At 52.8% G+C, this 12677-nt stretch overlaps 2 protein-coding genes across 2 annotated transcripts in view; one reads left to right on the top strand and one right to left on the bottom strand.

Moving 5' to 3' along the window:
- KCNIP1 (potassium voltage-gated channel interacting protein 1) overlaps positions 1-12677 on the top strand; it is a 317892-nt gene that overhangs the window by 18995 nt on the left and 286220 nt on the right. The gene's annotated exons all lie outside the window — the stretch shown is intronic.
- KCNMB1 (potassium calcium-activated channel subfamily M regulatory beta subunit 1) lies at positions 563-11194 on the bottom strand. Its single transcript, XM_010972252.3, has 4 exons — positions 11038-11194; positions 7502-7659; positions 5887-6058; positions 563-1757 (listed from the first exon to the last, which is right to left on the bottom strand). The coding sequence occupies exons 2-4, from the start codon at positions 7633-7635 to the stop codon at positions 1488-1490; spliced, it is 576 nt and encodes a 191-aa protein (XP_010970554.3). The 5' UTR covers positions 7636-7659; positions 11038-11194; the 3' UTR covers positions 563-1487.

Raw genomic sequence — 12677 nt, 5'->3', positions numbered from 1 at the left:
GCCCAGTGACAGGGCCCTGGGTTTCTTCACCAGTGGGTCTCACGCTCGAGCACACATCAGAGTTCCCCGCAGCCACTGCCAAAACACAGAGTGCAGCCCACCTCCCCCAACCCCCACGCAATCACTCCCCATGCTCCCCATCGCTCCCCCTCGGGGTTTCTGGTTAGTAGGGCTGGGCTGAGGGCCTGAGAATGTGCATTCCTACACGTGTTGCTGGTCCAGGGACCACACTTTGAGAACAACTGCCTGAGGACCAGTTCTTGGAGTAGTAATGGCAGAGATGATGGCTTCCCCCCAGTTATCCCCTTTCCAAGCCTGAGACAGGCTCCCATGCCAGACCAGGGCCCGTGTTTATCTGCGTTGGACGTCGTAAATCCCCAATTATGTGGTTACTTGCCCTCCATACTGGGCTCTTAGAACTGTGTGTTCTCAAAAGCCTGCCTCTGGCCCCTTCCCTGGGCCACTTCCATCTGCTTGGTGACGGGGAACCTCACCCTCTCAAACTTTTTTTTTTTTCAAAATAACATCTACTGTTACTTTTCTGATTAAAAATAAGCACAAAGAAGCCAAACATTTTTATTGTTGAAAATTTAGAAAAGTACCAAAAATAAAAAGAGGGAAGAAAATTAAAATCACCACTATCTCCCAGTTAATATTTTGATATAGTTTAGTATCACTCCCTTATGGCCTTTTATTTTTTATATATATTTGTTTAACTGAGGTATAATTGACATATAAAATTTTATTTGTTTTCAGGTGCATAACAATGATTGGAAGTGTGTATATACTGCAAAATCATTACCACAATAAGCCTGGTTAACATCCATCTCCACAAATAGTGATTTTTTTTTCCTATGGTGAGAACTTTTAAGATCTACTCTTAGCACCTTTCAAATATGCAATAAACTATTATTAATTATGGCCACCATGCTGTACATTACATCCCCATGATTTATTTATTTTATGACTGGAAGCTTGTACCTCTATTTGTTAATATTGGGATAAAAATGTATACAGCTCTGAGAACCCTAAACACAAGCGACGTTTCAAATGTGCTCTGTACGTGGGGGCTGCTGCTGTTCTCATAATAGAATTCAAAAAAGGCACTGAGGGTTTTCCAGGGATGGCTTACTGGGTGGGACTGGCTGGTCTTTGAGCCGGCCGCCCTAGGACAGAGGCCCAGAAACAAGGATCATTGTCATCAGGGCAGTGGACAGTGGCACAATAGAAATAGATGTGAGTCAGCTGAGTGGGGACAGGGGATGGAGAGCTGTCACCGGCTGGCCTTGTGTTCTCATGAGCCCTGGGGAGCGGGAAATGGCTTAACAGAAGGACTTCCCAAAGACCACCCAGGCAATGGAGGATGGAATGTATTGGAGGGGGAGAGTGGGAAGACAGGGGGAGGAGGCAGGGGTACACATGTGGGGAGCAGCCCTGGGACCCATCCAGTCCCCTGTGGCCCAAGCAGTGATGTGGCATGGATGGGTCTACCTCTGGGCTGCCAGGATGGAGAGGGACTGGTTGATCTTCACCATGACGATAATGAGGAGGCCGCCGGTCAGCAGGAAGGTGGGCCAGAAGAGGGAGAAGAGGAGGGTCTGAGGCCCGTAGAGGCGCCGATACAGGACGCTGGTCTCATTCTCCCGGGTCGTTGAGAAGCAGTAGAAAACCTGGTGCTCGTGGAATCTGGCTCTCACCTTCTCCACATCGGCCCGGGCCATCTGGTAGTTGTCCAGGCTGCCTGGGATGTAGGAGCACTGCAGGGGAGAAACGGAGGCACCTGTGGGCATGGAAGTCCTTGTTTCTTAGGGCCTGGCATGGAGTAAAGTAAAGCTTTGGAGTCAGGCCCCTGGGTGGGAGTCAGGAGTGTCCAAGCTTGGCAGGCGGCACACTGCACGGTTCTAGAAGGTGCCTACACAGTGTCATTTGGGAAGGTGGTGGCCTTGGAGCTGCTCAGGGTCCACACTGCACACCTGGAAGCAGAAGCCCCAGCTGGAGCCCTGGCTCTGCTCCCATTGGCTACAAAACCATAGGCAAATTGCCAACCATTCTGAGCCTTGATGTCTTTATACCTTAAATGGGCTAATAGCAATATCTTTTCAAAGGAGTTTATTAAAGGACTTCAAACTCAATCGTCTAAGGAGACCGATGCGTGACACAGCCTGCGTGGGGTCTACATTTGGATTCAGGGCAGAGGACATACACCCAGTTGCTTACAAGGCTGATGCAGGTAACATCCACAAATGAAGCAGGTGAGGGAATAAGATGGCAGGTGCCAACGGACACTTGCCTTGGTGCCAGGGAGAATTGGCAGGGGAGTGGTGCCGCCTGGAGAGATGGAGAGAGCCAGACACATCCAGCCTGGCAGTCATCACTCCCCATCTGGACAACAGATACCAGGCCATCCAGAAGACCTACAGCAGCCAGATCTTCACCATTTTAGGAGAAGCCAGAAAATCAGATTTTCATGTGGACTCTCGCATTTTTGAAATCTTGCTGAAAATTTGAATTGAAAAACCCTTTGAGGTCTAACTCTGTGTGAGCCAAACAAAAGATCTTGGCAAGCCGGCATTTGACACTGGGAGTCAAAGGAAAGCGAGAATATGCATTTAAAAGAGCTTTGTGCAGGCAGAGCCTCGTACATATTTAATGCTGACACTGATCATTGTTATTAGTAACCTTCTGGCCTGGTCAGATGAGGTCCAGCTGGAAAGCTCTGCAGAGAAGGCACAAGGTGGAGACCCTGGTTTTATCTCTGCTCCGTGCTGGGAGGTCTGAATGTTGCTTATGTGAGCTTCTAGCAGATGTTCGGCAAGTGTGGTCCCCTGGCAGCACCCGCAGCAGACTACACACGGGCTGGCCGTAAGCACACGTTCCCTTCTCACTCTGAATCGCTGAGGGTGGGGCCCAGCAATCGGGTGATCCCTTCATGCACTAAAGTTTGAGGCCCACTGCCCAAATACAATCATGTCCCAGGTCAAAATGAGTGACAGTGTTGAGCCAGCTTCTCCCAGGGCCTGTGTCTCTCCCTGGATTTGAATGAGGTCCTGCCCCCAAAACTGCCTGCCCTGACAGCACTCAGTCCAGCAGTACAGAGGATGGTTGCATCCTGTTCTGACAGCCTGGAAAGTAGGGAGTTGCCTCCAGATGTGGGTCCACATCCCCAGCCAGCCAGGGGGCAGCTGAGGCCGGGGAGAAGCTGGCTGGCTCCTGAGGAATCCGGCATTCAGACTGGTTGGGCACTGGAGGGTCCCAGTACCAGGTGGGTCTCAAATCCTGAGCTGAGGGGGCCTGGCCCACATCTCCCCAGTATCTCTGACTGTGACCTTGTGTAGCCCACTGAGCAAAGGTGTGGTGATGGAACCAGACAGGCCTGTGTTCAAACACCGGTTCCAAGTCGTGTGACCTTGGCAAGGGCCACAACCTCTCTGAGCCTTGTAGAATGGGCTTGTGAGGGTGCCTGCCTGGTAGAATTGTCATGGGAGTTAAATTAGATGATGCATGTGCTAAGCGCCTAGCACAGAGCCCAGTACATAGTATGTGCTCAATAAATGGGAGATGCTATTAATAATAATAGTGCTATTGTAACTTAACTGTGAAATTACAACAACAGCCCCTTTTCTCTCTTCTTAAAAAGAGGGCCATGGACAAGCTCTGACATGGGGATGTGTGCGTATCCTGGGGCCCCACTGTGTCCTTTGCCAGGTTGTGGTTACTCTAGACCCTTTATGCTGTGATCACTTCTGCTTGTCTTTGAAAATTTGCTTCTTGATTCTTGGAATAAATGAGGGGCTCCCTGAATGCCAACATAGAGGCAGGGGTCCTGGTAGGAGCTGATTAGGTGGGTTTGGAGGCCGTAGCTCCATCTGGCATGGCTGAATCATGCTAGTGATGACAGAACAAGTCAGGCCTCCCTGTTCCGCTCAGGCGCACTTCCCCATAACCTCCCTGGCACTGTCAACAATCCCACTATCCCCACCCCCCAGGCACCCTGCCCCTTCCCATCCCATCAGCCATCAAATCCTGGCTGCTAGCATCCATCCCTGTTGCAGGATCCCCTGTCCTGGGTGTTTGCTGTGCCCCCCACCTCTCTCCCCAGTAACTGAACCCTACACTGCTCCATATCACTGTGATCATTCTCCCGGGACCCCAGACCCTTCAAAGACTCCCAGCTGCTCATAGCAGTCATTCCCAATGGGGCCTTAGCATCACCTAGAAGCCCAGAGGTTTTACTTCAGTGGGTCTGGTGTGGGACTCTGGTTCTCACGTTAAAACCAGCATTATTTGGAGTGAGCTTGTTCCAGGCAAAGCTCTGGCCTTTCGTTGCAAATGCAAAGGAACTTCATGTGTCCTGAGCCCAGGCTGATGAGAGACCAGCCCTGGTGGCATCAGAGACTCTTTAAAACTGTGTGCCCAGTACGTCAACCCCAAGCCCCGGCTGCCGTGGCATTTGCTCTTCATGTTTGCTGGGCTGCGTGGGTGGGATTAACCTCTACGTCTCATGTGCTTGAACTAGTGTATGTTGTTGTAAAGTGGTGATTGTGGATAAGCTTAGCCCTTCCCCCATCTTTCCTTCCCAGTCTCTTTCCCGATGCCGGACTGTTAAGGTTCAAACAAAATCCTGATTGAATATAAATGCCCAAGCTCACCCCATTCTTCGTAAAATGCCTGCCTCATCTGCTTCCCTAGCTGTGCTGTGTCAGTGTTGCGTGCTGGAATTCAGCATTCCTGTCTCCTCCCAGACATCCTTGAAGACTGTCTTTTTCGCAAAAAAAAAATTTCAGTGAAGTGTTTTCTGTAATTTTTTTTAAATGAGAATTACCTTCCATAACATGCCGCATTCTTCATTAAAGCCTTGCTTCTCTCAGAAAAAAAAAAAACAAAAAAAACCAACAACAACTAAAAAAGACCCATTTTGATTGCACACTTTTTTAGCACAGAGGGCTCCTAGTCTACCTCTGAAGCCCTTTCCAGCTACAGCCCATCCTGTGTCATGGCCTCTGTGGGTGCTGGAATCCCTGTCTCCACCCAGCCTGCTTTCTCCTTGCTCTGTTCCCACCCTTGATAGCTGTGCCCCCCTCCGTATTTCTGCATAACCAGTGCCTGCCTGATTCTTAACCCAAATGCCTTTCTGATTCCCTCACCTCACTGAGGCTAGGAAATGTCACTCCTTTCTTTAAGCCCCGTAATTTTTTTGTTCCTCTCCGTGGCATGATTTCACGTAAAAGCTCTTGCCTCTTGAGTCCCAAGCCCCTAACACAGGAAGTGCTCAAGGATTGCTGAATGAATGAGCAAGTGAATGAAGATGGGCCAACTTGTATTTCCTACAGGAAGGGCTGTGTTGGTGGATTTGGGGTGGGGGGTGAGGAGAGGCAGTGATGGGAACATCTCCCCAGCACTGGCCTCCAAATGTTGCACCAAGCCCGGGCCTCTGGCTTCCTAGAGTGGGAGTCACAGGGGTTCCCCTCTGTGGGGTCAGCTCTGGGCTGGTCTCCCATGACTCACCTTGCAGAATGAAGTAAGACTGCCAACACTGCTAACAGCTGCTTGGTTTTGAGTGCCTGCTATCCACTCAGCATCGAACTTGGCACATTATATACAGTCTGACTTCATAAAAGCACTTCAGCAAATGCAGAAACTGACGCTTAGAAGGGCCAAGGAGGCTGGAGGCTGCCCCCATCACACAGCCAGTGAGGGGCAGAGCAGGGATTCAAAGCCAGGTCTGTTGGACTCCAACACAGAGAAGCTAAGTCTGGCTGGACCTCATACCAGCTGTGGCCCCCGTTCTAGTGGGTTTGTCTTTCCCAGCCTCTCCTCTCCAGTTAGGGCCAGGCCGGCACACCTGCCAGTGGTAAGGGGATGTGTGCCCGTCCCCTCGGTCAGTACCTGCTGGTTCTGGTCCCGCGTGTCCTCCGTGTGGTACAGCACAGCCCACCGGCCCACGGATGACACGTTGACCCACAGGCATGGGTACTGGGGCACCCTCTTGCCCTCCAGCTCCTCCTGGTCCCGGATGTTGGTCTCAATCAGGTGGCACATGGATTCCTGGGTCCACACACTGGGAAGACCATGCACACACGTATACATCTCAGGACCTGGGGTTCGCAGAGCTCCCAGTTTGAACCCCTTAGAGAGACCCAAGGCAGAGACCCTCATCTTGCCATAAGCACCCAGCACTAAAGGACTGTGACAGGAGAGTCCCACGGCCCAGGAAGGAATCCTAGAATCAGAATATCCATGCTTTTTGGCCTCTTGGACAAACATCTATATAAATGACTTCCGTCCTGGCTGCTCACCCAAGACCCTGGGGAGCTTTTAAAGATTCTCATGTTCAAACCATTCCCCAGAACAAGTGAATCAGAATTTCTAAGGCGGTGGTTTCTAAGGTGGAAACCACCCTGCCATGAGTCTGACGGGCAGCCAAACCTCAGACCCCTTCTTCACATCATCTTCATCTTGCAGAGAGAGGGTCAAAGAGAAGCTCAGAAAGGTCAAGTGACTTTTCCGAGGCCACACAGGACCTGAGGCCAGGTCTGGATGGCTTCAGAATCTGTTCCCTTTTCCCTAAATAGAGTGGATGGAGGAGGGGCTTGATTTGTGCCGGGGGGCAGTGAAGGGGGGTGAGATGGTGGAGATAAGGTATTGGAGGCACACGGCTGCTCTGAGCCAGGCCTCGCTCGGTAAGATTCCAGCCTGGAATCGCTCCAGTGCTGTAGAAAGCGAGGCAGGAGCAGGCCCAGGAGAGGCTTAGCAGGCCCATCAGCACACCCGTGAATCAACTGTGACTCACCTCCCATTTACTAGGCAGGAGACACATTGCCAGGCAGAGGGGGCTGTCAGCAGCTGGAACGTGCCCAGAGGCAAAGGCCTGAGACTTAATCCTAAGATCAGGCTGACAGAACTGAGCGTGTTTGTTCCCATTAGAGCACAGATCAGGAACTTCACAGCTTTTTCCTTTAAAAGCTCGAGTGGCTGACATGCCAGGGAGCAAGGGCATGGAACAGGCTCTGAGATTCTAGAGCAGGGCTCCAGAGGGACAGATTCTGGCTCAGTGTAAACACTTCCTGCTTATCAGGAAAGCCCTCAAATAAAGTGATGTGTATGGTTTAGGTAGTGAGCTCCCCGTCACTTGAGATGTTCAACAGGAGGACAGATGCCCACCTGACTCGGAGGTTTGTGAAAGAGAGTCAAACTGCAGATGAGCTACAAAATTCTGTGACTCGGATTCCTCCTGGGATCAGACTCGCACTGGGGCATTTGCTCTGGTCATTTGCTGTTTCTTGTGAGAAGGGCCTCCTGCATCTGTGTCCCCCAAGTTTCAGAATCCCAGATGTGCAGGGTCCAGTCTGGCCCACCCTCCCTGCACTTGAACCCTAGACCCTAAGAATAAGAATAGTACCGACCTTCCTGCCTGGTATAAAAGTAAAGGGGGGGGGCTCCTTGCAGACTGGGCTTTTAGGGGAGAGGCTGGAGGATGGGGGCAGATCAGTGAGTCTGGTACCTTTTCTGGTAGAGGGGCAGCACAGTCGTGCCGAGGATGTAGTAGGTGATGACGGCACACACCACCATGGCCACGCCCAGGCAGAGGGCTCGGGTCTCTCCCCGCTTCTGGGCCATCACCAGCTTCTTCCCCATGTCCACTGGGAACAGTGTTCATTTCTAGGACCACAGAGGCAGACAGACGGGAGATCAGCACAGGTGACAGGTAAATCCACAGAAGGGACGACAGGTGACAGGAGAGGATGCTCAGATATCAACATCACCTCTGTTTTTATCTGGAGCTTTGCAACCTCAGAGGGCTTTTCTGACCCCATGGAAACCTCCCACCAGCTCTGAGAGGCAAGTATTATCATCCCTGTTCTACAGATGAAGGACCTGTGGCTCAGAGAGGTAAAGCGACTTGCCCAAGGTCACACAGTGTGTGACAGGTTCAGTAAAGGCCCCCGAGACGCCCATGTTCTCAGCCCCAGAATCTGTGACTGCTACTTTACATGGCAAAGACTTTAAGGATCTTGAGATGGGGAGATCTTCCTGGATTATCCACGTAGACCACAAGGATCCTTATAAGAAGGAGGTGGAAGGAGATTAGACATAAAAAGGAGAGGGTGGTATGACCAGGAAAGCAGAGACTGGAGTGACGTAGCCGTGCGCCAGGGCATGCGGGCGGCCGCCAGAAACCAGGAGAGGCGGGGAACTGTGGATTGTCCCCTAAGCCTCTGGAGCGGGCACAGCCCTGCCGACACCTTGATTTTAGCCTTGCCAACACCCTGCTGGTTTTGAGCCCCTGGCTTCCAGAACTGTGTGCCAGGAGATTTCTGTCGTTTGGGGACACCAAGTGTATGGTCATTTGTTACAGCAGCGATGGGAAACTAACACGGGAGCTAAGCAAACACAGGAAGGAGCAGAGGTGGCGCATGCGTGCACTTTCTCCGAGGACACCCATCTCAGGAAATCTTGGAGCGTTTCACAGGTCTGCCGAGACAGGCCCAGGGCAGGGCTGCTGGGCGGGGGTGGGGGGCGCAGCCTGCAGAGAAGGGACAGCAGGGCCCCCAGAGGGCAGCCACAGGCAACGGGGTGGAAGGAGGCGTTTCCGCAGCCAGCATCCTGTAAGCCCTCAACACCATCCCCACCCACCCCAACCCCCGCCTTCAAGCGAGGGCAGAGGGCAACTGCTCTCTTATATGGGGACTGGAGCAGAATAGGGGGACACAGCTGGCATCTTCCTCCCTTCCCCCTTCTTTGACGGGAATCCCCTCATTTTTCTTCTGGGGAATCCGCCTCCCCTCAGTGCAAGCAGAGTCCCTCCTTCCCCTGCTGGTCACACTAAACACCCTCCAGGAGTGTCACTCTGGCCACCTGGGTGCTGCCTGGAGTCAGAGCTGCCTGGCTTCTGCCCGGGAGTGGATTTCCCCTCTGCTCCCTGCGTGGCCGCGTAGCCTTCGGTAAATTCCTTTGCTGTTGATTTCTGTTTGGTGTTTAAGGTAGCAATAGTCTGCTTCTACCAAAGACACCAGGGCCCTGGGGCCTTTCTCTGTAATCCCTGTTTTAAGGGAAATTTTAGCCAGATATCAGAAAGGACTTTTATTTTCCCTGCCAGGTCCCTAAAGTAATAAATGTTATTTTTATAGATTGGTGAGTAACCAGGAGACAGGCATTAGTCCACAGAGATTTCAGCAAAGTGCTTTATTTTTCTACTCAGGCTTCTCTTCCCCTGTAACTACTGACTGTTTCAAGTGTCCAATCAGAGATCCTTGACCCCTTCCCCCGACCCCAATTGCCACCTCACCCCCACCCCTGCTGTCCTAAAGAAAAGACCCCAGGGGTCAGTTACCAAGTTTACAGCCCTGCCACTCCCTCCAAGATGATCGACGGGGATGGCACCCAATGATGGCTTTTCCTCCCACATTTGGGACACTGAGAAATGGGTTTCCCTACATTCTGACTGAGACATTACAGTCACAAGGGGAAAAATGTTCCCTTGACAGAGAAAGATCCTTTCCATCTTATTACATCTGTCCTTCTGTCTTGTGGGAATGGGACGGCCTCCATCGTGGTTTACCTGGGGTCACTTCAACAAACCCATCCATGTTTGCACAGGTAAAGGGACACAGCCACCTGCCACACTGTCTAGGGTCCCTGGCACCCGGTCCCAGCCCCGGGACTGTGGAACACAAGGCTCTGGGCGCACAGGGAATCCTGCCCTGGAGGGAGGACTTTGGCTGAGTGCTCACGACAAAACCAGTTCTTTCCTGGGAGCTTGGGGCATCCTGGTGGGGCCTGCCCTGGGCGTGTCCCCGGCCTTCCAGGCTAAGCAGCTCCACCTCCCAGAGGCACTGGCCTGTCTGCCGCACGGCACCCCCACCCAGGGCCCCCCTGAGGCTGGGGAGGGCAGGGTCCTCAGGAGGAAAGGAGGCAGGAGGCTCCCCTGTCACAGAGAAGTCTGGAACCTGCCGCTAGTTCAGATGCCCCCTGTCTGCCATTCTCTGCTGAGACTGTTGCCCACACCGAGCGAGTGGGCTTGTAGAGTTTTGAGAAACCCTCCTAAGACCATGTGGGATAAAAGAATGGGGTGAGGATACGGATAGGGATGCAGAGATAGGATTTAGCATCCAAGTGAGAGCCTTCAGACAGGAGGAAGGGCGGAACGGCTGCTAGCCCCTGAGGCCTGGCAGGAAGAAACGGGTTGCGGCTGTAAAAGGAAGGATTTCAGTTAGACTCCAAGAAGCATTTCTCAGTGTGGAGAACGGCGAAATGTCTCTGGACTTTTTGGACTTATCTTCCCATTTAGAAAAGTCACTGGAGGCCCGGGGCGGATTTAGGCAGGATTTGGAGGGTCCTGGTAACCTGGTATTTGAGTTGACATTCTTTTCCTTAGAAGGACAGGGCGTAGAGGACCGTGTTTAAGGGTCTGGAGGAGTGTGGGGCTGGGGTGGGGGGGATTCTGAAGTCACCAGACATGGGATCAAATCCTGGCTTTGCCACTTAGCAACCGTGTGACTATAAAGCAAGGGTCTTCCAAGGATTCTGGTAAAAATCAAACGATGTATCAAACATCACGTATTTATCTCAGCGCCTGGCCCAATGCAAGCCCTCAATAAATATTTACTGTTAACAAGGAAAAGCCCAAAGGTTTGGAGCAGAAGTCCCCAGTGCTCCTACTGGGCCTTTTTTTTTTTTTTTTTTTTTTGCCCCACCCTCTTCTTGATGACAAGTATCAGGACTGACCCTCATCTCAAGGCTGTTGACCCCTGGTTGCTCTGGGAGCTCAGACCTGAGGGCCAGGGCACTGTGTTACCACACTGACGGAGCCATGGAGCCCCCACTCGCACCCCTGGTCCCCAGCAGGGCACCCACCAAGCGGCTAGCAGTGCTAGTCCCGAGGGACACCGACTTCAGCTCCACTGGAGCCCAGAGTCCTGAAGGACAGCCCCTTGGGGAAGGGGGCTCCCGCTGCCAGCCCCCCTCCCTGACGGATCCCCCTCCAGCTCCAGTCTTCAGAGAAACCGCTTCCCCGGGGCTCCTGGACGCAGTACTCACAGTCTCCCCGGTGCCCTGCAAGTCTTGAGTCTTCAGCAGGGAGACACTTTTCTGCCTGGCCCCCAGCCCCCACCCCAAAAGAGGCCGCCTGAGCGCCAGCAGGAAGTTTGGGCTCTCAGCCTGTCTCTGGGGAAGTGGCCTTTGGTTCCCATCTGAGGCGAGCCTCCATGCCCAAACATGGTCAAGTCTGAGCGCGCAGCCCCAGGACACAAACTCGGGAGAGCAGGTACCCAGCCCAGAGGACAGGACAGCAGCTGTCACCCAGGCCCCTGCACCTGCAATTCCCACAGTCTCGTGGGAAACAGACTTCAAACAACAGGCAGCAAAACTGAGAAGCCGGGAAAGACCATCCCGGTACATTTGGAGGCATTCCTTCTTCAATCAGTCTCTCTGGGCTGGCAGAGAAGCCAGGAATGGGAAATGAGTTTCCTTTTGTTGCCGTGGGGGAGGGAGGAGGAGTTGAAGCTCTGAGGGGTTGGGTTTATCAGCTGCTGGGGGAGGCTGGCATTTCCCCACTGGAGCAGCCAACAGCACTGCCTTTGGCACTTGCATGCTGTGTGACCCTGGGCGGGTCATGGCACCTCTCTGAGCCTCAATTTCCCCATCTGTGCTATCGGGCATTTAAAAACTTACTCTGTTCAGGATAGTGATGAGAGTTGGAGATGGCGGAGGTCCAGGGCAGAAGAGAAACCCACTTTTTAAAGATCAGCCAGGCAGAAGCTGGGAGCCGTGAGAGCTCCGTGCCTGCTTCCAGCCAGCCTGGTGGCCTCCCAGAGACTGTCAGACTGTACAGTCTGGGCTCATGGGCAGAGATTGGTTCCTATCAACATGGCAGACAAGTGAGCAGTGGCATTTGCAGGCAAAGACATGCTTCTAAGGGGGGAGGGTATAGCTCAGTGGTAGAGTGCATGCTTAGCATGCACAAGGTCCTGGGTTCAATCGCCAGTACCTCCATTAAAATAAAACAAAAGCAGAAGCATGCTTCTAGATTTTTCTCTGCTTCCTCATCCCTGAAGTAGTTGTTGTAAGGATTAAAATGCAGCGACAAAAACAAACATGTACTGGGCCTGTCCTAAGTTTCAGGCTTGATGCCTGTGGTTAGCATGTGTCTACCCCTCACTCCACTCCATGGTCAGTTGAAGAAACTGAATCTGAGGCTCAGAGGCCTTAAGTGATTGGTCCACGGCTACCCAGCAAGGATGGGAGCCAGATTCAAAGCTGGCCCTTCGAGAATGCAAAGCTGGGCTGTCTCTACTGAGCCTAGTCTAAGACGTAAAAAGCTCACCCCTGTTAGACCCTAGTCACCTGCCACCTGAGGTTCTGGAGGTCACCTGAGTGCCCCCGGCTCCTGCAGAGGTGGGCACAGCCCAGCCGTGTCTGCTGAACGGGTTCTACCCTCTCCCTCCCGCCGGCCTCGGCTGCTATGAGGCAGCCAGCCCAGCGGGCAGGAAAGGAGAGCCTTGCCACGCTCTCCAGCAGTTCGTTCCGTCCCCACTCCCCAGCCTCTCCTAATTGAATCCTATTACGGGAAAGTAAATCATCTGTTTCATGGGCATCATAGCAGAGGGGGCCTCTTACAGCCTCAGACCTTGCGGGTGCTGCATTGACAATGAGGGACACAGGGTCCAGAATGAATCCCC

The sequence above is a fragment of the Camelus bactrianus genome, chromosome 22 (assembly GCF_048773025.1).
Source record: "Camelus bactrianus isolate YW-2024 breed Bactrian camel chromosome 22, ASM4877302v1, whole genome shotgun sequence".
Lineage (NCBI taxonomy): Eukaryota > Metazoa > Chordata > Mammalia > Artiodactyla > Camelidae > Camelus > Camelus bactrianus.
This window is presented reverse-complemented; position numbering and strand designations above follow the sequence as displayed.

Excerpts from the sequence above, each read along its gene's own strand:
- KCNMB1 (XM_010972252.3), bottom strand. The coding sequence starts at position 7,635 with ATGGGGAAGAAGCTGGTGATGGCCCAGAAGCGGGGAGAGACCCGAGCC. Across the intron at positions 6,059-7,501 it reads CTGCCCCTCTACCAGAAAAG|TGTGTGGACCCAGGAATCCA; the intron begins GTACCAGACTCA and ends TGGTCTTCCCAG. Across the intron at positions 1,758-5,886 it reads CGCGGGACCAGAACCAGCAG|TGCTCCTACATCCCAGGCAG; the intron begins GTACTGACCGAG and ends TCTCCCCTGCAG.